This window comes from Nomascus leucogenys, chromosome 11 (genome assembly GCF_006542625.1).
Source record: "Nomascus leucogenys isolate Asia chromosome 11, Asia_NLE_v1, whole genome shotgun sequence".
In the NCBI taxonomy this organism is placed as follows: Eukaryota; Metazoa; Chordata; class Mammalia; order Primates; family Hylobatidae; genus Nomascus; species Nomascus leucogenys.
Window position 1 is genome coordinate 116,304,392 of NC_044391.1, and position 26,610 is coordinate 116,331,001.

At 39.0% G+C, this 26,610-nt stretch overlaps 1 protein-coding gene across 7 annotated transcripts in view; it reads right to left on the reverse strand.

Annotated features, from left to right (window-relative positions):
* The window catches only part of ACAP2 (ArfGAP with coiled-coil, ankyrin repeat and PH domains 2), a 176,613-nt gene that overhangs the window by 87,043 nt on the left and 62,960 nt on the right, over positions 1 to 26,610 (reverse strand). For all 7 annotated transcript variants that reach the window (XM_030823005.1, XM_003280421.4, XM_030823007.1 and 4 more), the window contains exons 3-4: positions 20,475 to 20,594; positions 19,582 to 19,635 (exon numbers count right to left, since the gene is read on the reverse strand). In XM_030823005.1, coding sequence (XP_030678865.1) covers positions 19,582 to 19,635; positions 20,475 to 20,594 — 174 coding nt within the window. The remainder of the gene's footprint in view (positions 1 to 19,581; positions 19,636 to 20,474; positions 20,595 to 26,610) is intronic.

Below are 26,610 nucleotides of genomic sequence, written 5' to 3' on the forward strand. Positions count from 1 at the left end.
AAAAATCAGAGATGAAAAAGGAGACATTATAACCCACACTGCAGAAATTCTAAGGATCATTAGAGGCTACTATGAGCAACTATGCACCAATAAATTAGAAAACCTAGAATAAATGGATAAATTCCTAGACACATACAACCTACCAAGATTGAACCACGAAGAAATCCAAAACCTGAACAGACCAGTAACGAGACCAAAGCTCAAATAAAAAGTCTTCCAGGCTGTGCCCGGTGGCTCACTCCTGTAATCCCAGTACTTTGGGAGGCCAAGGTGGATGGATCACCCGAGGTCAGGAGTTTGAGGGCAGTCTGGCCAACATGGTGAAACCCCATCTCTACTAAAAACACAAAAAAATTAGCCAGGCGTGGTGGCACTTGCCTGTAATCCCAGCTACTCATAAGGCTGAGGCAGAAGAATCGATTGAACCTCGGAGACAGAGGTTGCAATGAGCCGACATTGCGCCATTGTACTCCAGCCTGGGCAACAAGAGTGAAAACTCCATCTCAAAAAAAAAAAAAAAAAATCTTCCAGCAAAGAAAAACCTGAGACCAGATGGCTTTACTTCAAAATTCTACCAAACATTTAAAGAACATCTAATACCAATCCTACTCAAACTATTCTGAAAAACAGCAAAGGAGGGAATACTTACAAACTCATTCTATGAGGCCAGTTATTACCTTGATACCAAAATCAGACAGAGATGCATAAACAATAACCACACACACACAAAACTACAGGCCAATATCTCTGATGAACATTGATGAAAAAAATCCTCAACAAAATATAAGCAAACTCAATTAAACAATACATTAAAAGGATTACCAACTGGGATTTAATCCAGGAATGTAAGGATGATTCAACATATGCAAATCAATTTGATACATAGAATTAAAGACAAAAACCATATGATGACTTCTATTGATGCTGAAAAAGCGTTTGATACAATTCAACATAACAAAAACTCTCAAAAAACTGGGTATAGAAGAAACATACCTTAACATAATAAAGCCCATATACAACAGATCCAGAGCTTGTATAATAGTGAGTGGGGAAAAACTGAAAGCCTTTTCTCTAAGATCTGGAAGCAGACAAGGATGCCCACTGTCATCATTGTTAATCAACATATTATGGAAGTCCTAAGCTAGAGCAGTAAGACAAGAGAATAAAATAAAAAGCATCCACATTGGCAAGAATAAAGTCAAATTATCTTTGCAGATGATATGACCTTATATTTGGACTACAGACTCCGCCAAAAAAACTATTACAACCGATAAATTCAATAAAGCTACAGGATACAAAATCAACATACAAAAATCAGTAGCATTTCCATAGGCCAACAGTGAAGAATCTGAAAAAGAAATCAAGGAAGTAATCCCATTTACAATTGCTACAAATAAAATTAAATACTTAGCAATTAACCAAAGAAGTGAAAGATCTCCACAATTAAAACTATAAAACATTGATGCAAAATGTTGAAGAGGACACAAAGAAATGGAGAGACATTCTATGTTCATGAATTGGAAGAACTAATATTGTTAAAATGTCCAGGACGGGCGTGGTGGCTCATGCCTGTAATCCCAGCACTTTGGGAGGCCGAGACAGGCGGATCACGAGGTCAGGAGATCAAGACCATCCTGGCTAACACAGTGAAACCCTGTCTCCACTAAAAATACAAAAAAAAATTAGCCGGGTGTGGTGGCGGGTGCCTGTAGTCCCAGCTACTCGGGAGGCTGAGGCAGGAGAATGGCATAGACCCAGGAGGCAGAGCTTGCAGTGAGCCAAGATCATGCCACTGCACTCCCACCTGGGCGACAGAGCGAGACTCTGTCTCCAAAAAAAAAAAAGTCCATACTATGCAAAGGAATCTATGGACTCAATGCCATACCAATCAAAATACCAATGACAGCTGGGCACAGTGGCTCACGCGTGTAAACCCAGCTCTTTGACAGGCCAAAGCAGGTGGATCACCTGAGGTCGGGAGTTCGAGACCAGCCTGACCAACATGGAGAAACTCCGTCTCTACTAAAAATACAAAATTAACCGGGCGTGGTGGCGCGCACCTGTGGTCCCAGCTGCTCGGGATGAAGAAAAAAGTAAAAGAAAAATACCAATGACATTCTTCACAAAAATAGAAAAAAAATCCTAAAATTTAGATGAAACCACACACACACACACACACACACACACACACAAACAGAATAGCCAAAACTATCCAGCAAAAAGAACAAAACTGAAGAAATCCCATTACCTCAAATTATACTACAGAGCAATAGTAACCAAAGCAGCATGGCACTGGCATAGAAACAGACACATAGACCAAAGGAACAGAATAGAGAACCCAGAAACAAATCCATACATCTAAAGTGAACTCGTTTTCGACAAAGGTGCCAAGAACATACAACAGGGAAAGGGCAGTCTGTTCAGTAAATAAAGCTCAGACAACTCCAATGCAGAAGAACAAAACTAGAGCCCTATCTCTTGCCATATGTAAATATCAAATCAAAGTGGATTAAAGACTTTAAGACCTCAAATTATGAAACTACTAAAAGAAAACATTGGGGAAATTCTCCAGGACATTGGACTGGGTAAAAATTTCTTAATACCCTACAAAAGCACAGGCAACCAGGGCAAAAGTGGACAAATGGAATCACATCAAGTTAAAAACCTTCTGCACAGCAAAGGAAACAATAAAGTGAAGAGACAATCCACAGAACAGGAGAAAATATTTGCAACCTATCCCTCTAACAAGGAATTTATAACAAGAATATTATAAAGGGCTCAAATAACTAGGAAAAAATCTAATAATCTAATTAAAAATGGGCAAAAGATCTGAATAGACATTTCTCAAAAGACATACAAATGGCCAACAGGCATATGAAAAGGCACCCAACATCAATGATCATCAGCGAAACGCAAATCAAAACTACAATGAGATTATTTCACGCCAGTTAAAATGGCTTTTATCCAAGGCTGGGTGCAGTGGCTCATGCCTGTAATGCCAGCACTTCGGGAGGCCGAGGCAGATGGATCTCCTGAGGTTAGCTGGGCATGGTGGTGGGCACCTGTAATCCCAGCTACTCAGGGGGCTGAGGCAGGAGAATAACTTGAACACTGGAGATGGAAGTTGCAGTAAACTGATAGCCCATCACTCTACTCCAGCCTGAGTGACAGAGCAAGACTCTGTCTCAAATAAATAAATAATTAATTAAAGGTTTTTATCCAAAAGACAAGCAATAACAAATGTTAGTTAGGATGTGGAGAAAAGGGAACCCTTGTACACTGTTGGTGGGAATGTAAATTAGTACAACCACTAAGGAGAACAGCTTGGAGATTCCTGAGAAAACTAAAAATAGAGCTCCCATACCATCCAGCAATCCTACTCTCAGATATACATCCAAAACAAAAGAAATCTGTATATCAAAGAGATACATGCGTTCTCATGTTTACTGTAGCATATTCACAGTAGCCAAGATTTGGAAACAAGTGTACATCAACAGATGAATGGTTGCAGAAAATGTGGTCCATGTACACAATGCAGTACTATTCCGCCATAAAGAAGAAGGAGATCCTGTCATCTGCAACGACATGGACGGAACTAGAGGTCATTATGTTAAGTGAAATAAGCCAGGCACAGAAAGATAAACCTCACATGTTCTCACTTATTTGTGGGAGGTAAAAATTAAAACAATTGAACCCATAGAGAGTAGAATGATGGTTACCAGAGGCCGGGAAGGCTAGGTGGAGGGTAGGGGGATGTGGGGGTGGTTAATGGGTACAAAATATAGTTAGAAAGAATGAATAAAACCTAGTATTTGCTAGCACAACAAGGTGACTATAGTCAAAAATAATTTAATTGCACATTTTAAAATAACAAGGTGTATAACTGGATTGTTTGTAACACAAACGATAAATGCTTGAGGTGTTGGATACCCCAATTACTCTGATTATTACACATTATCAAAATACCCCATATCATATATCCTCTAAATACACACCTACTATGTACTCACAAACATTTTAAATAAAAAAATATTTTTAATATTGTTTTAAAGAACAAAATTATCAGGGCATTGTGGCATACACCTACCATCCTGAGGTGGGAGGATTCCCAGAGCCCAGGAGTTCGAGGCTGCAGTGCTATGATCATGCCCCTGCACTCCAGCCTGAGTGACAAAGGGAGACCTTGTCTCTAAAAAAAAAACACATTAAGTATTACTCAGCTACCACAGCACTCTCTTCTGATGATTCTCCATGACATAATCATTCCTGTCCTTTCCGGAATCTATAGAAAAGGGCAAGGCTATGGCTTGTGCCACTACAGATTCATTGGATCTTTTGGTTAATCTCATTAGGCCTATAATAGATAGGCCTAAACTAAATGAAGAGAAAGAGAACTCTTCTTTGCTCTCATCAGGAATTGGTCCCAATATGTCAATGAATATTATTTATTCCTCTCTACTTCCTCTGCCTGTAGTAATCTTTTTTTTTTGAGCCAGCGTCTCCCTTTGTCACCTAAGCTGGAGTGTAGTGGCGCGATCTTAGCTCACTGCAACCTCTACTTCCTGGGTTCAAGCAATTCTCCTACCTCAGCCTCCTGAGTAGCTGGGATTATAGGCGTGTGTCACCACACCCGGCTCACTTTTGTATTTTTAGTAGAGATGGGGTTTCACCATGTTGGCCAGGCTGGTCTCGAACTCCTGACCTCAAGTGATCTGCCCACCACCTCGGCCTCCCAAAGTGCTGGGATTACAGGCATGAGCTACCATGTCTGGCCCCTCTACCTGTACTAATCTGTTTCTCCAAACCTTTTCTTCCTTCCTCTAAGGCAGTGGTTCTCCACTGGCTTAGGGTTGTATCACAATCACATGGAAAACTAAAAGAAAATACAAAGACACAATCTTGTTGAAGAAACACAGGCTGCTTCTACATTTTTAGGAAGTTTGCTAGATGATTCTGTTATACGAACTGCTCTACCCAGGGGTTCTCAAATTGGTTACACATTGAAATAACTTGGGCAACTTTTAAATACACAGATGTTACAATAATTAGAGACACTGGTGACTCCAGAATCAGTATTTTAAAAGCTTGCCAGGTGTGACCAAACATTACCCACATCACCTGGGAGCTGGTCAGAACTACAGAATCTCTAGAACCACCCCAGTCTTGTTAGAAATGGAGAATCTGAATCTGCATTTACCAAGATGTCCAGGTGGTTTGCTTACAGGAAACAATCCACTGTTTCTTAAACTGGGCAACAGACTGGAATGACCTGGGGAGCTTTAAAAATTACTAATGCCTGCTTCTTATTCACAAACAATCTAGTTTTAATTAGCCTGTGTTGCAGCCTGGTTCATCCACCACCATTTTACTGAGAAGAATTCACCAAAGGCAGCTAAACCACTAAGTCACATTCACTAACATTAAAAGGACCACTCTTCAGTGTGTGTCATGGCAGATACAGTCCCCGTAAATGGGAAAAACAAAGGAGTCCTTTACAATAGTCATCAGGACACTTTTTCTGTCAAGGGCTAGATACAATAAGCACTGAAGCTTGTGGGCCATGAGGCCTCTATCATAACTACTCAACCCTGCTGCTGTGGTGTAAAAGTAGCCATAGACAATACAGAAACAGAAGAGCATAGCTGTGTTCCAATAAAAACTTATATGCCCCCAACCCCGCAAAAAAAAAAAAGGCAATGGGCTGGATATGGCCTGCAACGCATGGTTTGCCAAACTCTGCTCTCAAACAGTGGTTCTCAAATGTTAGAATACATCAGAAACACCTGGAAGGCTTGTTCAAACACAGATTGCTAGCTCCCAGACTTATAGTTTCTAGTTCAGCGGATCTGGGGTGGGCTCTGAGAATCTACAGTTCTAACGAGTTCCCAGGTGGTGCTGATGCTGCTGGTCCAGGGGCCACTCATTAAGCATCAGTTATCTCAAACTTTACTAGTGGATCTCAAACTTTACTGCATGTCAGGATCACCTGGGGAGATTTTTTCAATTATATGCTACACTTCAAATGACATAAATAAAACTCTGGGGGAATGCGGATTAGTTGACTATTGTCAAGCTTCCTAACACTGAGTCCTGGCACACAGATCAGGTATTGAAAGGCAACCTATATATATGACCACCATCAATTCCTCCCATCCCTGCAGGTGCATGCCACTCTCCCACTCACACGGTAGAGTTGATTTTCCTTACCCTGAATCTGGGGTGGCTCTGAGTCTTGCTTTGATCAAAAGAATGCAGAAGGGATGCTATGTGACTTGTAGGCCCAGGCTTTATGGGACCATGTACCCACGGATTTCACATTCGTGAAGGCCAGCTATCACATTAAGAAGTCTGACTAGCCTGCTGGGGAGAGAGGCCAAATGTAGAGAGAGAAGTCTAGAAGATGAGAGACTCCAAAGGGTGAAAGAAGCTCAGCCAACACCAGTCACTCCAGCCACTCTAGCTAAGGTAGCAGACATGCTGAATCTTTTAGCCACAGTCGAGCCACCCAGCCAGCACCAACTAGAGCAGAAGTAAGCTGATCCCTCCAAGCCCCGCTTGGTGGTTGTTTTCAGTCACAAAGTTTTGGGGCGGTTGTTAAACAAAGTTACTGACAAGATGTTGGTAGCCGTATTTAAGATATTGATGTTTATAAGTTTTTATAGTGATTTTTAAAGCTGCAAACTACTTGGTATAATTCAGAAATCTACAACTGTTAAAATTACATTTTGGTACTATTTGTATGCCTGTCTGTTAACTCTCTGTTTTTTTGTTTGTTTCTGTTTCTGAGACCAAGTCTCGCTCTGTCACCCAGGCTGGGGTGCAGCGGCTCAATCTCAGTTCACTGCAACCTTCGCCTCCCAGATTCAAGCAATTCTTCTGCCTCAGCCTCCCAAGTAGCTGGGATTACAGGCATGCACCACTATGCCTGGCTAATTTTTGTATTTTTAATAGAGACGGGGTTTCACCATGTTGGCCAGACTGGTCTCGAACTCCTGACCTCAAATTATCCACCCATCTCTGCCTCCCATAGTGCTGAGATTACAGGTATTATCCCAGCCACTGTCTGTTAAATTTCTGAATGCAGTAATTACTACTTTGCCAAAGCTATATTAATTCTTCCTCCTGCATTCCCATTTGAATCATCCAAAACTATATTTTTATCACAATTTATGTGTTATCATTTCATGTTATTTTTCACATTTTTCCTACTAATCATGAAATTATACATAGTTGTTTCCATAGCATCATCATTTAGTATTACAGATTCTTATTAGAATATAATTGTTTTTGGTATTTTTCAGCTGTTACTTCTTCATTTTTATTTATCATTGGCTTTTGGTGTTAATTAGCTAAAGTGTGACTTGATGAAATTTCATTTATAGTAACTCCTAACCATAAAAAACATTTCTAAAGAAGAAATCAGCCGAGCATGGTGGCTCATGCCTGTAATCCCAACACTTTGAGAGGTCAAGGCGGGTGGATCACCTGAGGTCAGGAGTTCAAGACCAGCCTGGCCAACATGGCGAAACCCCATCTCTACTAAAAATACAAAAATTAGCTGGGTGTGGTGGTGGGCGCCTGTAATCCCAGCTACTTGGGAGGCTGAGGCCAGAGAATCACTTGAACCTGGGAGGCGGAGGTTGCAGTGAGCTGAGATCGTGCCACTCCACTCCAGCCTGGGCAACAAGAGCGGAACTACGTCTCAAAAACAAACAAACAAAAAAAAAGAGGAAGAAATTGAGTATACATAATTAAAACATTTTAAATAAATTGTAGGCCTTTAGAGATTCAAAAACATTTTTTAAAATCTGATTTTCAGATCATACGTAATATTTATGGCATTGACTAAAATGAATTATTGTTTTGTTTACTAAATGCTTAATTTTTTATTTAGCTTTTATTTTAGGTTCAGGGGTATATGTGCAGGTTATACAGGTAAACTCTTACCATGGGGGTTTGATGTACAGATTATTTCATCACCCAGGTAACAAGCCTAGTACTTGATAAGTTATTTTTTTCTGATCATCTCCCTCCTTCCACCCTCCACCCTCAAGGGCTTCAGGGACAGTTATTCCCTTCTTTGTGTCCACATGTTCTCATTATTTAGTTCTCACTTACAAGTGAGAACATGTGGTATTTGGTTTTCTGTTCCTATGTTAGTTTGGATAATGGCGTCCAGCTCCATCCATATTCCTACAGGACATGATCTCATTTTTATGGCTGCACAGTATTCCACAGTATATACGTATCACATTTTCTTTATCCAATCTGTCATTAATGGGCATTTAGGTTGAGTCTATGTTTTTGCTATTGTGAACAGTGCTGCAACGAACACTCGTGTGCATGTGTCTCTATGGTAGAATGATTTTTATTCCTCTGGGTATATACCTTGTAATGGGACTGCTGGGTCAAATGGTAGTTCTGCTTTTCGCTCTTTGAGAAATCGCCACTCTGCTTTCCACAATGGTTGAACCAATTTACACTTCCATCAGCAATGTATAAGCAAGCCTTCCTTTTTCTCCACAACCTTGGCAGCATCTGTTTTTTACTTTTTATTAATACCTATTCTGACTGGTGTGAGATGGAATCTCATTGTGGTTTTGAGTTGCATTTCTCTAATTGTTAGTGATACTCAACATTTCTTCATATGCTTCTTGGCTGTGTATGTCTTCTTTTGAAGTGTCTGTTCATGTCCTTTGCCCACTGTTTAATTGGGTTGTTTTTTGCTTGTTAATTTGTTTAAGTTCCTTACAGAATATGGATATTAGAGCATTGTCGGATGAGTAGTTTGCAAATATTTTCTCCCACTGCAGGTTGTCTGTTTATTCTGTTGACAGTTTCTTTTGCTGTGCAGAAGCTCTTTAAGGTCCCAATTGTCAATTTTTGCTTTTGTTGCAAGTGCTTTTGGCATCTTTGCCATGAAATCTTTGTCAGGGCCTATGTCATGGATGGTATTTCCTAGATTTTCTTCCAGGGTTTTTACAGTTTTGGGTGTTACACTCGAGTCTTTAATCCATCTTGAGTTGATTTTTGTATACAGTATAAGGAAGGGGTCCAGTTTCAATCTTCTGCACATGGCTAGCCAGTTATCTCAGCACCATTTACTGAATAGGGAAGTCCTTTCCCTCATTACTTGTTTCTGTCAGCTTTGTTGAAGATCAGATGGTTGTAGGTGTGCAGCTTTATTTCTGGACTCTCTTCTCTGTTCCACTGGTCTATGTGTCTGTTTCTGTTCCAGTACCATGCTGTTTTGGTTACTGTGGCCCTGCAGCATAGTCTGAAGTCTGGGCTAGGTGTGGTGACTCACACCTGTAATCCCAACACTTTGGGAGGCCAAGGCGGGGGATCACTTGAGGTTAGGAGTTCAAGACCAGCCTGGGCAACATGGCAAAACCCCGTCTCTACTAAAAATACAAAAAATTAGCCAGGTATGGTGGTGGGCACCTGTAATCCCAGCTACCTGGGAGGCTGAGGCAGGAGAATCACTTGAACCCGGGAGGTGGAGGTTGCAGTGAGCCAAGCTTGTGCCACTGCACTCCAGTCTGGGCAGCTAGAGTGAAACTCTGTCCCAAAAAATAAAAAAAAAAATAGTTTGAAGTCTGGAATGTGATGCCTCCAGCTCTATTTATTCTTTTTGCTTAGGATTACTTTGGCTATTCAAACACTTTTTTGGTTCCATATGAATTTTTTAAAAGTTTGTTTCTAGTTGTGTGAAGACTATCATTGATAGTTTGATGGGAATAGCACTGAATCTGTAAATTCCTTTGGGCTGTATGGCCATTTTAACAGTATTGATTCTATCTATCCATGAGCATTTAACATCTTTCCATTTGTGCCATCTCTGATTTCTTTGAGCAATGTTTTGTAATCCTCATTATAGAGATCTTTCACCTCCTTGGTTAGCTGTGTTCCTAGGTATTTTATTCTTTTTGCGGCAACTGTGATCAGGATTGTGTTCCTGAATTGGCTCTCGGGTTGGATGTTGTTGGTGTACAGAAATGCTACTAATTTTTGCATGTTGATTATGTATCCTGAAACTTTGCTGAAGTTGTTTATCAGCTGAAGGAGTTCTGGGACTGAAACTACAGGGTTTTCTAGATATAGCATCACATCATCTGCAAACAGTGATGGTTTGACTTCCTCTCTTCCCATTTGGATGCCCTTTATTTCCTTCTCTTATCTGACTGCTCTGGCCAGGACTTCCAATACTATGTTGAATAGGAGTGGTGGGAGAGGGCATCCTTGTCTTATGCTGGTTTTCAAGGGGAATGCTCCCAAAATTCTTTTTATCTTTGAGACAGTCTTCCTCTGTCGCCCAAGCTGGAGTGCAGTGGTGTGATCTTGGCTCACTGCAACCTCCACCTCCCGGGCTCAAGCAATTCTCATGTCTCAGCCTCCCAAGTAGCTGGTTATATAGGTAATACAGGCACAAACCACCAAGCCCAGCTAATTTTTGTATTTTTAGTAGAGATGGGGTTTTGGCATGGGCAGGCTGGTCTCAAACTCTTGGCCCCAAGTGATCCACCTGCCTCGGCCTCCCAAACTGCTGAGATTACAGGCATGAGCCAGTATGCCCAGCCCAAAATTCTTAATTTTATAATCTTTCAATAAAATTTACATTGAAACATTTTAAGAATGCAGAATTACATTCATACAGAAAGATTTGCACACTAAACCTCTGCAAACACAAAATAAGACACAAAGTTATTTTATGAGATTAGTTACAATAATATCAGATCAAGAAGCTAACTACAAGGTTATCAATTAAGAGCAACAGCCAGAATGCTGCATACAATTGCAGAATTGTAAAATACACCAGCCTACAGGAAAAAAATGTCAAGAACTTTGTTAATTTCCAAAGCAGCACAAGAAACAGAAAAGGTGCCACATTTCAATAAAAGAATAACATTTTATGGCATGCCAGCTAAACACATGCATAATGACTAATCCTACTCTATCAAAAAGTTTTCATTGCTGAGTGACGCTTCTGCACATTAGTAACTGTGCTCAAGCTAATAGCAGAAAAAAATATCTGAGGTTGGACACAGTGATTCATGCCTCTGATTTTAGCACTTGGGAGTCCCAGAGAGGATCACTTTAGCACAAGAGCTCAATAGCAACCTGGGCAACATAATGAGACCCTGTCTCTACAAAAAAAAAAAAAAGCCAGACACAATAGCTCACACCTTGTAATCCCAGTACTCTGGGAGGCTGAGGCAAGAATATCACTTGAGCTCAGGAGTTCAAGACCAGCCTGGGCAACACAGCAAGACCCTCGCTCTACAAAAAAAAATTAGCCAGGCATGGTGGTACACCTGTAGTCCCACCACTTGGAAGGCTGAGGCAGAAGGATCACTTGAGCCCAGGAGGTCGAGGCTGCAGTGAGCTATGATCATACCACTGCACTCCAGCCTTAGTGACAGAGCAAAACTCTGTCTTAAAACAAAATAAATAAACTTTGAATATAGTATCTTGGAAGAGCACTGACTGTTTTGCAAACTACCTAAAGAAATGCCTGATGATAAATGGCATGGACCCGGGAGGCGGAGCTTGCAGTGAGCCGATATGGCACCACTGCACTCCAGCCTGGGCAACAGAGTGAGACTCCGTCTCAGAAAAAAAAAAAAAAAGCCTAATGATAAAAGTAAAAATGCTAAAGAAAAACTGTGAAACAAAAAAGATATTATGGAAACACTGTAATTTTGCATACTGATAGTGTAGCTAACAATGACTACAAGATGTAAACTTACATTAAGAATTTATTTGGAGCCAGGTGCAGTGGCTCACATCTGTAATCCCAGCACTTGGTGATGTCTGAGGATTGCTTGAGCCCAGAAGTTCATTTAAAAATAAAAATAAAAAATTTATTTGGAAAACTCTGATGATCTAGTAAAACATTTCACAGAGGATCTTTCATATATAAAAGTATGCATGTAGATATGATACATATTAATTCCAAATTAAATGTTATCAAAATGATAAATCTAAGACTATTTAAACATTAAGTATCATCAAAGAAATACTATGAGAATATCATTATCTTCTATTTCATACAAAAGTGCACTGACTTCCAGAGAACAAATTTTGCTAAAATTTATGAATTAAAAGTAGAATTCAAACAGCTTGGGAGGAATAATTCTCAACTTGCAGATTTGTTTAACACTAGTTATTGACTTTAAAAAATGGTTTTACTAACTGGCACCCTGCTATCTGATTAACTTGTATGAAGCAGTCCTTAAAATTTTTGACAATTCACATATACTGCCAGGGACGGTGGCTCACACCTGTAATCCCAACACTTTGGGAGGCCGAGGCGGGTGGATCATTTGAGGTCAGGAGTTGGAAACCAGCCTGGTCAACATAGTGAAAGCCCATCTCTACTAAAAGTACAAAAATTAGCCAGGTGGTGGACACCTATAATCCCAGCTACTCAGGAGGCTAAGGCAGGAGAACTGCTTGAGCCCAAGAGGCAGACGTTGCAGTGAACAGAGATCACGCCATTGCACTCCAGGGCGACAGAGCAAGACTCTGTCTCAAAAAAACATATACTGACAAACTTTATGGATTTAGAATGTGGAAACATGAGGCTGAAAATGAGTCACTAAGTGAGTCACTGCTATCGTCTGAATTCAAAAAGAGAATTGTTAAAAGTAGGCAGAAGGGGGAAGACGTAGAGCAACTTCTGTGTAAACCTGCAGAAAGGCTTCATTATTTTATTCAAAATCCATCCAGGTCAGGCACTGTCATCCCAGCATTTTGAGAGGCCAAGATGGGTGGATTACTTGAGGTCCAGAGTTCGAGACCAGCCTGGCCAACTTGGTGAAACCCCCGTCTCTACTAAAAATAAAAAATTAAAGATAAAATTAGCCACGCGTGGTGGCAAGCGCCTGTAATCTCACCTACTAGGGAGGCTGAGGCACAAGAATCACTTGAACCCGGGAGGCGGAGGTTGCAGTGAGCCGAGATGACACCACTGCACTCCAGCCTGGGGGCTGAGCGAGACTCCATCTAAAAAACAAAAAGTCCAATTTATCCCAGAAAATATAAGCATTACTTGTGCCAATCAGAGAAAAAGAAGAGCACTTCCATTTTATGAATGATTGCCTCTTTGAAATACAACTTAAGAAGATGAAATTATTTAAGTTCTAATTACATGTGCGAGAGGAGCTCCTGAGAGTCAGGGGAAAAGGGCAACAAATATTCCCCTGCCTTTTGCTAATATGCCTATATAGGCAGTTTCTCGTCATTAACAATGACCAATAATTTGAAAGGATCATCAATTTTAAATCTTGACCAGGAATCGCTTGAAAATATTTCATGCAGAAGACCTTTTTTTTTTTTTTTCTTTTCTTTTTTGAGACGGAGTCTCACTCTGTCACCCAGGCTGGAGTGCAGTGGCGCCATCTCGGCTCACTACAAGCTTCACCTCCCGGGGTCATGCCATTCTCCTGTCTCAGCCTCCCATAGAAGACCTTTTTTTAAAGTTAAGTTTTTTGAAGCAAGCTCAACCTTATTTTTTAAAACATCTGGACCAGACGTGGTGGTTCACTCATATAATCCCAGCACTTTGGGAGGCCAAGGCGGGCAGATCACCTGAGGTCAGGAGTTAGAGACCAGCTTGGCCAGCATGGTAAAACCCCATCTCTACTAAAAATACAAAAATTAGCTGGGCCTGGAAGCAGGCACCTGTAATCCCAGCTACTTGGGAAGCTGAGGCAGGAGAATCGCTTGAACCTGGGAGGCAGAGGTTGCAGTGAGCTAAGATTGCACCACTGCACTCCAGCCTGGATGACAGAGTAAGACTCTGTCTCAAAAAATAAAAAATAAATAAATAAAAATAAAACATCTGGACATGTTATACACATTCAATACATAGTATCTTCCCTAATACTGTGTTTTCTAAAAATATAATTCCATTAAAAAGAACCTTAAAATTTTTTCACCCAGATCGCTGCCCTTATCTCCCCATGAAGTTTTCTCCAGTGTTCCATACAAACATGACTATCATTTTCAATCTGTGCCATGAGATGAGATGAGTTGGGAAACACTGAAACTACCCTGTTCTCACTGCCTAAAACCATTTGTTGAGTGACTAAGTGTACAGCTCTAAATTGAAAATCAAATGTACAAAAAAAAAAAATACTGGCCAGGCACAGTGGCTCATACCTGTAATCCCAGCACTTTGGGAAGCCAAGGCAGGATGATAACTTCAGCCCAGGAGTTTGAGACCAGCCTGGACAACATAGCAAGAACCCATCTTCACAAAAAAATGAAAAATTAGCTGAGCATGGTGGTGCATGCCTGTGTGGTCCCAGCTACTCCGAAGGCTGAGGCTCCTAGGAGAATCACTTAAGCCCAGGAATTCCAGGCTGCAGTGAGTTATGATCACGCTACTGCCTGGGCAACAGAGCAAGACCCTGTCTCAAAAATGATTGACAGACAGACAGACAGACAGATAGATAGCAAAAAGAGTCATACATGTTCATAGAATTTATGTAGCAAACCAACTTTAAAGCTGCATTCAGCAAAGATAATAATCAAATAAATATTCCAAGTTCCTCATACCAACAGCAAATTAGAATCCAAAAGTGTCATCAATGGAGTCACCAAAATCTCTTAAATTCTAGGAAAATAAGCCACTCTTTAAACCAATTCTAATATCTAGTAGAATGTAGCATACATGACCTGCTCTGAAAAAGTCATGTGTGTTCACATCTTATAAAAACATATGCATTAAGGCCAAGCGCAGTGGCTCACACCTGTAATCCTAGCACTTTGGAAGGCCAAGGTGGGCCGATCACTTGAGGTCAGGAGTTCGACACCAGCCTGGCCAACATGGTGAAACCCCATCTCTACTGAAAATATAAACGCTAGCCGGGTGTGGTGGTGGGCGCCTGTAATCCCAGCTACTCGGGAGGCGGATGCACAAGAATCGCTTGAACCTGGGAGGTGGAGGCTGCAGTGAGCCAAGATCACGCCACTGCACTCCAGCCTGGGCAACAGAGCAAGACTCCATCTCCAAAAAGATATATAGATATATATATTGCGATAAAACAAAAGAATTTCAAACATAATACTCCTGAGGAAAGAGAATCACTTGAACCTGGAAGGTGGAGGTTGCAGTCAGCCAAGATCACGCCACTGCACTCCAGCCTGGGAGAGACAGCGAGACTCCATTTCACAAAAACAACAACAACAACAACATATGAGTTAAAGAGAAACCTAGGATATTCTCATTCTAAAAGGAATAAGAAGAGCTCTATCCATTTTTACAGATAAATAAATAAATTACATGATAATCTAAATGATTTATTTTATTAAATGACCGGACAATCTGACTTCAACATATGTTTAATCTTTACTTGACTAATAACACAAATGGTTTTATTATTTTCAAACATTTATTTAAGCCCACAAAGTTGGTAAATGACACCTCTGGAATATCCAGACTTTTATCCTTACACAAACTGATATACCAAAGCCCAACTGTTATGAGCTCTGCTACAGAATCTAATGCAGGTTACACTATTTGTTATCTTTCAGCAGTTTTTCTTAATCATCCTTTATATTGGGATGCTATGTAATTAGAATTCCAGAGAATGCTACAAAAATAAAGCATTTTATATAACTGGGCTTCTCCTACATTTTAACAAATGGCTCTGAGACCAAATTTCAATCTAATGATAAATGCCTCATGATTTTATAAATGTTTAATAATGGACAGTCATCTAGTAAATCCCCTTCATTTCACTGAGGAGGAATGCACATCTTTTTTTGGAGACAAGGTCTCGCTTGTCGCTCAGGCTAGAGTGCAGTCGTGCAATCACAGCTCACTGTGGCTTCAATTTCCCAGGCTCAAGTGATCCACACACCTCAGCCTCCTGAGTAGCTGGAACTACAGGCATGAGCCACCACACCCAGCTAATTTTTCTCTTTCTTGTAGAGACAAGAGTTTCGCCCTGTTGCCCAGGCTGGTCTCTAATTCCAGGGCTCAAGGAATCAAACTACCTGAGCCTCCTAAAGGGCTGAGATTACAGGTATGAGCCACCACGCCCAGCCTACAGAGGAGGAGTGTGAATCTCAGAAAAATTAAATGACTTCCCTAAAATGAGAATGATGTAACTACCGGGAGTAGAACCGTAAACGAGGTAAGTGTTATCCCTAGCCATAGTCTAATTAAAGTGAAGTATAACAGGGCTATGATGAGGGAAGAACTTTTGCCACAAATATAGGAATTCTAGTTCAAGTGACACAAGTCATTCCTACTGAAAAAAATTTAAAGTGTTGGTTACAAAACAACAAAAAGGCCAGATAGAATAGATGGTATATTAACTATAAAAAGAAGAAAATTAAAAGAAAGTAAACCAAGGACTCACAATTTCATTTTTATATCTATTAAAAGGAAAATTTCTGAGATGCTGTCAAAATAAGGGAATAAAATACACACTGGAGTTCTGGGTATAGTGTCAGACAAAAAGTTCTTCATGTATAGAAACATGTATGTAAACACAAACAAGCTGACCAACATATAGCCTTCAGACCTCCAGACAGACGGACAAAGAGTGGTTTTTTTCTTAGTATACAAATTATCTTTTTAAAGCAACATGAGTTTTACCGTCAACAGAGTATGAGGTTTCTCAAGTATAAGGAATAGTAAAAAAAAGAGGGAGGGAGGGAGGAAGGGAGGGGGACGAAGGGAGGGAGGAAGGAGAGAGAAAGAAAAGTGAGAAAAGTGGAATCTGCATAGGTTTCAGGAATGTAGGTGCACATTAAGATTAAGAGCACTAGTATTAAAAAGACCAATCTCAGCCAGGTGCAGTGGCTGACGCCTGTAATCCCAGCACTTTGGGAGGCCGAGGCAGGCGGATCACGAGGTCAAGAGATCGAGACCATCCTGGCCAACATGTTGAAACCCCATCTCTACTAAAAATACAAAAAATTAGCTGGGTGTGGTGGCAGGCGCCTGTAGTCCCAGCTACTCCAGAGGCTGAGGCAGGAGAATCCCTTGAACCCAGGAGGCAGAGGTTGCGGTAAGCCAAGATTGCGCCGCTGCACTCCAGCCTGGCAACAGAGCGAGACTCCGTCTCAAAACAAAAAACAAAACAAAAAACCAATCTCTATTCCTCCGAAGGAAATAATACATATATACCTTGCTTCAAGGCCAGGTGCGGTGGCTCATGCCTGTAATCCCAACACTTTGGAAGGCCAAGGTGAGTGGATCACTTTAGGCCAGGAGTTTGAGACCGGCCTAGCCAACATGCCAAAATCCTGTCTCTACTAAAAATACAAAAATTAGCCGGGCATGGTAGTGCATGCCTGTAGCCCCAGCAACTTGGGAGGCTGGACCCGGGAGGCGGAGGCTGCAGTGAGCCAAGATTGCACCACTGCACTCCAGCCTGGGAGACAGAGCCAGACTCTGTCTCAAAAAAAAAAAAAAAAAAAAATTATTTGCCGAAAGTTTATCTTAATCATAACTTTTCACATTTAAAACCATAACTAAGAGCAAGGTATTATTATATAAAGAAATAGCATAAGATTTACTGCTTTAAAGGAGAGGAATATTTCAAAGGATAATAAATTATAGAGAAAACATTTAGTCTATTATGTCAATTTAAAGTCAATCATTTATATAAAAAAAAACTTTCTTATTAAATTACATTTGGTTTAAAGAGAAATCAAATATACCAAACACTGTCATCTAAATTCAACAGAAGGCAAAAAGAAAACTATTATGTGGTCAAATTGGTGTCAAATACTAGAGCTAAAACAATAAAACTCTTAGAAGAAAACGTAAGGGTAAACCTTTATGATCTTGAATTTGGCAATGGATTCCCTTACACATAACACCAAAAGCACAAACAACAAAAGACAAAATAGATAAACTGAACTTCAGACTTGATCAAAACTAAAAACTTTTGTGCGTCAAAGGATATTTTCAAGAAAGTAAAAAAGAAAACCTATAAAACGAGAAAAAATATTTGTATAACTGATAAGGGTTTAATATCCAAACTATGTAAAACAAGTGTAAGTCAACAACAACAACAACAAAAGCCCAATTAAATAACTGACAAAGGGACTGGGTGCAGTGGCTCACACCTGTAATCCCAGTGCTTTGGAGGCTGAGGCGGGAGGACGGCTTGAGCCCAGGAGTTCAAGACTAGCCTGGGCAAAAGAACAAGACCTCATCTCTACCAAAAAAAAAAAAAAAAAAACCAACCAAACAAACAAACAAAAATTAGCCTGGCATGGTGGCACATAACTGTAGTCCTAGCCAATTGGGAGGCTACAGTAAGAGGATCACTTAAGCCTAGGAGTTCTAGGCTGTAGTGAGGTATGACTGTGTCACTGCACTCCAGTCTGGGTGACAGAGTGAGACCCTATCTCTAAATAAATAAAGGACTTCAATAGACAACAATGGTAACAATGATAGAAGATACACAAAAAACCAGTAAGCACATAAAAGATGCTCAACTGCATGAGTCATTAGGGAAACGCAAATCAAAATTACAATGAGATACCACTTCACACCTACTAGGATGGTTATAATTTTTTTTAAAAAATTGACAATAACAAGTGTTGATAACGATGTGGAGAACTTGGAACACTCAAACACTGCCGGTGGAAATGTGAAATGGTACAGTCTCCGTAGAAAACAGTTTGGCAGTTCCTCAAAAAGTTAAACATAGAATTACCATATGACCCAGTAATTCTACACCTAGGTACATGCCCAAAAGAACTGAAAACAGGCACTCAAGCAGATACTCGTACATGTCAATATTGGCATAGCTAAAATTTGAACTATAATTAAAATAAACATTGTCGTATTACTTCATCCTAAATATGCTAACCAACAAAAAAAATTAAAATCAAATTAAGAACCAAAAACAAGCAGATTTTATGAAGATTATAAGTATTGATATTCTTATTACAGATAGCGGCTAATAAATTTTAAAGCACTGATTAAATAATTATACAACAGCCATATCAGTTAAGCTTTTTAAAAAATATAAGAAACATACAGCTTACAAGCTGCCATATTTGCAGTAAACTTTTGCAAACTTTGTAAAGGAATTTTGTGACATTCCCAAAGTAATATATATCTCTCATTCTTGAAGGATAAATGCCCACAAATCTTAAACACACATATAAATAGTTCAAAGAATATAACACTCTTTAATATTGGTAATTGTTTAGATAAAGGGGATATATTGGTAAGTATCTAAAAAGAAATAGCTACATTTAAAATGACTTTTACTTCCTTATTCTTAAATACATGCTTAAAAATTTTACAAAGCCACAACTTAAAGGGAAAAAATTTAACTTTTGGGTGTATGTCCTTCAATGATATTAAGTTCACTATATTAGAATGGAAAATAATACTCTTATTCTTTCACACGCATGCGTGCGCACACACACTTACAAATACACACACAGTGTACATTTTAGATTCACCCAACTAAAAAGTTGACGACCAATCAAAGCCGTGTAATTCCCTTTTAGTCATTTCATAAAATATTGTGACTCATGAAAAATACTAAAATGTTAATATGGTCATAGTAACACCTACTTACTGACACTTACTGTGTGAAAATTTATCATTTCTTGAAGACTGTCAGAAAACTTGGTCAAACTTGTCTACGAGAAAAAAAGGAAAAGAAAACCAAATCATTTATGAGCCACTTAAATATGTAACAAAAATGTGACCTCAGAATTTCTGACAGAAGATCAAGTTACACTGTAAACAGTAACATTTATTTCCAAGGACAATCTCACTACCTCATGGGTACACTCTGCAGAGGTCACGTCTACACGTGGTAACAAATAAAACCCTAAAAATGTGAAAGAATTAATATTGCCCCTTCATTGGTATTATGCTAACAATAGAAATGGCAAATATAAACCTAAGGCAAAATTGTTTTGCGTGTATCAAGATGGCCCACGTAGGCATCTAGAATCAAATCATCATCAGACTATACCCATTTCTTCACCAGTTATTATTTCTCATGAAAGAAATATAACACCACATAGTATACCAAGGGATCTAAGCTAACTCAGCATAAGCTGGCTAATCAGAACTTATACAGCCCCCCATACATAGAGTTAGATGCTGTACTTAGGTTAATGCTCTCTGCGTGCCCCTATAAGCAGCTACTAGTAGGCATGATCTTGATCTTCCTGCTCAGGCCCTCTGACAGGTGCTTCAGCTCACCTAGCAGCAAGTAAACTTAGTAAACTAACCAAAACAATGAGAAACTAGGTGAGAAGGGCCATGCTAGGTAATGCACAATGCAAATCAACCATCAACTTCTCTTAGAAAACAGAATTATACAAGACAGCACCAAGGGGTGACCACTTTTCTACTTCTAATTTTAAGTATCACCATAACTATAAATAAGGTAGATGAACGCACAATTCTTTAATGTCTTACTGCTTTTTTTTTTTTCATTTTTAACTTTAATTTTAGTAATACTAACCTCAACTACAGCATCATTACTAGAATACTGAGCCAGGTCTCGAATCCCATTCATGAACTGTTTATTTGCAACACAAAAGGCTTTTCCAGTATCAATCATCGCAATACAAAGTTTCACAAGCTGAAAAAGAAAAAAAAAATTCATCAGGTTGAAGATAGTTTTACAAATTACTTAGTTGAATAAGTGTTGGCAGTAACTATATAAGGTGACCTAGTTAAGTTCAATTTGTTTCATCAATAAACTCAAAACAGACTAATTGAAAAGTATTCTTTTTTCCTTTCGCTTATAAAGTAAATTCATAGCAGAGTTGTACCAAAAAAATTGACCTTTTAGGATCCAGAGGCTGTGTGATAACAACAAAAGTATGTTGGAGGAAAGGTAAAGTAAACTGGTATGATAGCTTAGTGATCACTTCAATATTAGTCTATCAACGCAGATGGCTAAAGTGGTTAATCAACCATGTACTCAAAAAAAAAAAAAATGTCTCTAACACCTATTGTTCCAGGCATTGTCTAAGCCTTAGTACTGGGCTCTTCTCTTTCTTTCATCTTTCTCTTTCTCTCTCTCTCTTCCTTCTTCTTTTCATTCCCTTTATCCCTCCATCTCCCTGTTCTTCCATTCCTTCCTTCCTTCTTTCTCTCCTTTCTTTCAGACACAGAACATTTTCTTTTACCAAAATCTTGGGTAAATGTCAAATATTAAAAAACAGATGAAAGTGAAACTGTTCTAGACAAAGGAGAGAAAAGTACTGAGGGGATGGAAAGGGGGGGTCACCAAGAAGAGGAAAAAGAGCCAAGAAAAACTTTGGAAAAACTCCTGAAGGATCTCAAGAGTATAAATTAAAACTGCTGCCCTAAGACCTAGGGGAACAGAAAATGAAAACATCATCTCTGCTCTCAAAAACTCTAATCCTATAATTCTAACAAGTAGATAAATTCTATAGAGCACAAACACAACTACTATGACAAAACTATGCATGGAAAAAAAAAAAAAAAGGAAGACCATTTAACCAGGGCTGTGGGGACCAGGGAAGGATTCCTAGAAAAGGTAACAGAAGATATTGCTATACTGTTAAGGGCTTTTGATTTATCAATGCACATCCAAGAGGGGAGGTATATAATATGTAGCATTTCCCAAAAATATTTGACCATAGAATTCTTGTTAGAGGAAGCATTATTATACGACCAATGTTCCACAAAACCCACTGTGAGAAATGCTGGCACAGATGTCTTTTTAAATCATTTGCTATTTACAATATAAAATAAAATGTCTTGCCAGAAAAACTGATTCTAAAGTTCATATGGAGTAACCACTATGCAAGATGAGCAAAAAAAAATTTGAAGAACAGTAATAAGGTAGGAACATTAGTACTATATGATATTAAAATATATTACAAAAAGATAGTAAATAAAGTCTGGTAGTAAATGCAAATAGACAAACTGATCAATGTAAGAGAATACACAGTCAAAAAAACAGATACAAACATGCCATATTTGATCAAAGTAATACTCCAGCCAGTGGGGGAAAAGTTATCTGATAAATGATATTAGGGACACTGGACAGTCATCTGAAGGGGATAAAAAAAGAAATTAAATTGTATTACAGACTCCCAAGTTAATTACAGATAAGGATTTAAACATAAAAACAGAATCAGAAATCAAAGAGAAAATAGAAGGTATTTTTTTTTTCAATAATCTCAAAGTGGGAAGTCTGAGAAGGATGCGAAGCTCAAATACTGTGCAAAAAAAAAGATCAATCCAATTACATAATAAGACATTTCTATAAGGAAAAAACAAACACAGTCAAAAGAAACAACATAGGAAAACAATATTAAGACAAATCACAAAGGACAAGTTGCCCTACCATAAAAAAGGGTATATAAATCATTTTGAAAATCCCACTATTTACTAGAAAAAATGGGTAACATACATGCAGAGATAATCACCCCCCTTCCAAGAAATACATGTGTCTTAAACCCATGAAAAGATATTCATTCTCGCTATAATAAAAGAAATGGAAATTACTATTTTTTTTTTTTTTTTTTTACTAACAGCAAAGATCAAAAAGTTTGATAACAAGCTGTTTTAAAGAGGGCAGGTATGGGGAAATAGTCACTCTCACGCATTGTTGGTAGGGGTGTAAATTGGTACATTATCTACAGAAGGCAGTTTAGCAAGAGCTATCAAAATTTAAAACGTACCTTCTAACTTCGCAATTTCACTTTTTAAAATGTATTCTACAACTATATTTTACAGATAGGCCATGTGACACATGTAAAGTTATTCAGTGCAGTCACAGTAAAATACTGGTAGCAAGCTAAGAGTCCGTCAGTGGACAGCTAGATAAATAAATTATGATATATCCATGCAAGGTAATACAATTCAACCATTTTTTAAAATGAGACAGCTCTATAATAACAAATAACATCCATGATATATTAAAAGAAAAATCAAAATGTAGAACAGTGCTAATATTTTTGTTGAAATGGGGAGTCATTTGTACTGAAAAGTACAAATACTTTTATATGCTTAGAAAATTTTGTGAAAAGGCCAGGCATGGTGGCTCACGCCTGTAATCCAAAAACTTTGGGAGGCCGAGGTGGGCAGATCACTTGAGGTCAGAAGTTCAAGACCAGCCTGGCCAACATGGCAAAACCCCATCTCTACTAAAAATACAAAAATTAGCCAGGCATGGTGGTGTGCACCTGTAGTCCCAGCTAGTTGGGAGGCTGAGGCAGGAGAATTGCCTGAACCCGGGAAGCAGAGGTTGCAGTGAGCTGAGCTCATCCCACTGTACTCCAACCTCAGTGACAGAATGAGGCTGTCTCAAAAAAAAACGAAAATTGTGCAAGGGCATAAGAGAAACTAGTTCAGTGCATTCCTCTAGGAAAGAGATTGGAAAATGACTGATTTTCACTAGGTACACACTTTTTTACCTTCAAATTGCGTACTACATAGGTGGTATTATGCAACAAATTAAATTCAAAAATAATTAAAAGTTTCCATAAAAACAAAGAGAGACAGGTTAATAGTAAAACATTATGGCAAAAAATATAGGGTTCTCAGCTAAGTCTGCTTAGGTTCAACCTACTGTCATACTTAAACATCTAAGTGAGCCTGAGTGACCTTAACCTCAACAAACTTCGATTTCTTCTTCTGTATCACACATAACAATGGTACCAAACCATATATGGTTACTAAAAAAAAAGAGTAAGAGAATACACATAAAGATTCTTAGCACAGGCCAGTGGCTCATGCCTGTAAGCCCAACACTTTGGGAGGCCAAGATGGGAGGAACTCTTGAGGCCAGGCATTTGAGACCAGCCTGGTCAACAACCCTACCTCTGTCTTCAAAAAAAAAAAAAAAAAAAAAAAAAAAAAAAGATTCTTAGCACAAACTTACTGGCACATGGTAATTATTCAATAGAGATTTGTGCTTCCTTGTCAGAGGGGGAGGTTTTCTTATTGTTGTTTGCTTTTGTTTTGTTTTACTAAGAAACAAACTTAGTTAAAAAAAAAAAAAAAATCTTTATCTACTTAAGATAGAGGTGGCAGAGAAGGGAAAGGAGAGAGATGCCAAAGCAAAGTCCTGAGGAGGCAGGGGGCTTGGAACTGCATAGAAAAAGGGATACTTTTATCATTCAAAGAAGCAGAAAAACTAAATTGTAAGAACAGATTCTGTTAAACTTCTAGATTAGGAGTAAAAAATAAAGGCATTCCCACCAAGCAGAAGAAGAGACAAGGTCATCTGCTGAGAATGAAGAACAATGTGGCAAATCTTGAGGTCTTGAAGGGCCACTAACAGTAACAAGAAAGGAACCTGACTGCATTTGGGGGAAACTGCTTTATATCAAGAATTCCAGGAATGTGTAGCACCATCAGTTAGTTGGTTTCACCGAACAGTTGTGTAACTTCCCCTGTAGGGTTTTATAGGCCAAATATGGAACAAATAATATAGATGGTTACACTTAAAATAGTGGAGAATTCTGCAGAGTAGGTATTATGGAAGGGACATGAAAGTCTCTGAAGAGAAATAATGATGTAATAAAATTAAGAGTACTCTGAAAGGGATCATAGCAGCATTATTTACAACAGCCAAAAAAGAGAAACAACTCAAATGTCCATCAACTGATGAATGGATAAACAAAATGAGGTACATCCATGCAATGATGCATTATCCAGCTATAAAAACAAAGGACTGATACATGCTACAACATGGATGAATCTTAAAAACATTATGCTAAGAGAAAGGAGCTAGACACATAAGACCAAATATTGTATTATTCCATTTATTTGAAATGTTCAGAATAGGCAAATCCAGGGACAGAAAGTAGATGAGGTTGCCAGAAGATAGAGGGAGAGGAGAATTGGGAGTGACTGCTAATAGATACGGGGTTTCCTTTCGGGGTGAAAAATATTTTGGAATTAGATAGTGGTGATGGTTGTACAACACTGGGACTATACTAAAAACCATGAATTACACACTTTGAAACAGTGGATTTTATGTTAGGTTAATTTTATCTCAACTTTTTTTAATTATAAAAAAGAGGAATACATTGAAATGTATTTAAAAATTATCTGAGCAGCCATAAAAAAGAACGAGTTCATGTCCTTTGCAGAGACATGGACGAAGCTGGAAACCATCATTCTCAGCAAACTAACACAGGAACAGAAAACCAAACACCGCATGTTCTCACTCATAAGTAGGAGTTGAACAATGAGAAAACATGGACACAAGGAGGGGAACATCACACAACAGGGCCTGTTGGGGGCAGGGCAAAGGGAGGGAGAGCATTAGGACAAATGCACGCGGGACTTAAAACCTAGATGATGGGTTGATGGGTGTAGCAAACCACCACGGCACATGTATACCTGTGTTACAAACCTGCACATTCTGCACATGTATCCCAGAACTTACAGTAAAATTTAAAAAAAAAAAACAGTGATCTGGAATATCACAAGTGGATAGTGAAAGACCAGAGATAGGGCTGAAGAACAGAAGCAGTAATGAGGCTGAGAACTGGACGGACTGGAGACTCAAGTCAGAAAGTAGGATATCAGCATTCCAGATTTCAAAGATTAGAACCCTGGGTGATGAGGCACAGAACATAGCCATGAAATAGGTATCAGAAGTAGAACAGAGGTCACTATCACAGGAGTTACAGAGAAAATGAAATTGTCATATAGCAGAACCACATATACGCTGCAGCTATCCAGGAGGAAGGACAGACTTGGCAATGAAGAGGGAGGGAGGCTGAAACAGAGAAGACTGAGACTTTGCCAGGTGTCAACATACTTGTTAGATGACACTGATAAATGAGATTATAACTGAATAATATAAACCTACAAAGAAGGAAGAGTTTTACCTACAAGATTAAATGTCAAGTCCATCTAAATTATCAAACTAATATCCCTAATTCATTCAACAACTTTTTACTAAGCGATTACTATGTCATAGACACTCTGCCAGATGACAGGAATACAAACAACTTATCTGCTGACTATCCTTGAGTAACATACTCTCCAATTCTCGTTTTCTCATGTGCAAATTAGGGATATCGACTTTGCAATATTGCTATAATGATAAGAAATAATATAAGTAAAACACAGGACTTTGTATACACCAAGTATACAAAACAAATGAGGGTTTTTTCTTTTTCTTTTTCTTTGGAAATGGGGTCTTGCTCTGTCCCTCAGGCTGCAGTGCAGTGGCACATGCATGCCACCACGCCAGGGGCACCATACCCAGCTAATTTTTGTATTTTTAGTACAGACAGGATTTCCTCATGTTAGCCAGGCTGGTCTCGAACTCCTGACCTCAAGTGATTCGCCTGCCTCGGCCTCCCAAAGTGCTGGGATTACAGGTGTGAGCCACCGCTCCCGGCCGGTTTTTTTCCTTTTTAAGGACGGTCTCTCTTCAAGGAGCTAACAGTGTGTTGAAGAGACAGCATCATTGCTTATTTAGAATTTACCACATGCCAAGAACTGTGCTAAGTACTTTACATGTATTATCTCATTTTAGTTTCATAATAATCCTATGAAATAGACACTCTTATTTTCCCCACTTTGGAGAGAAGAAACTGAGGCACAGAAAGGTTGAAGATCTTGTCCAAGTAAATGGACAAGTAAATGATAGA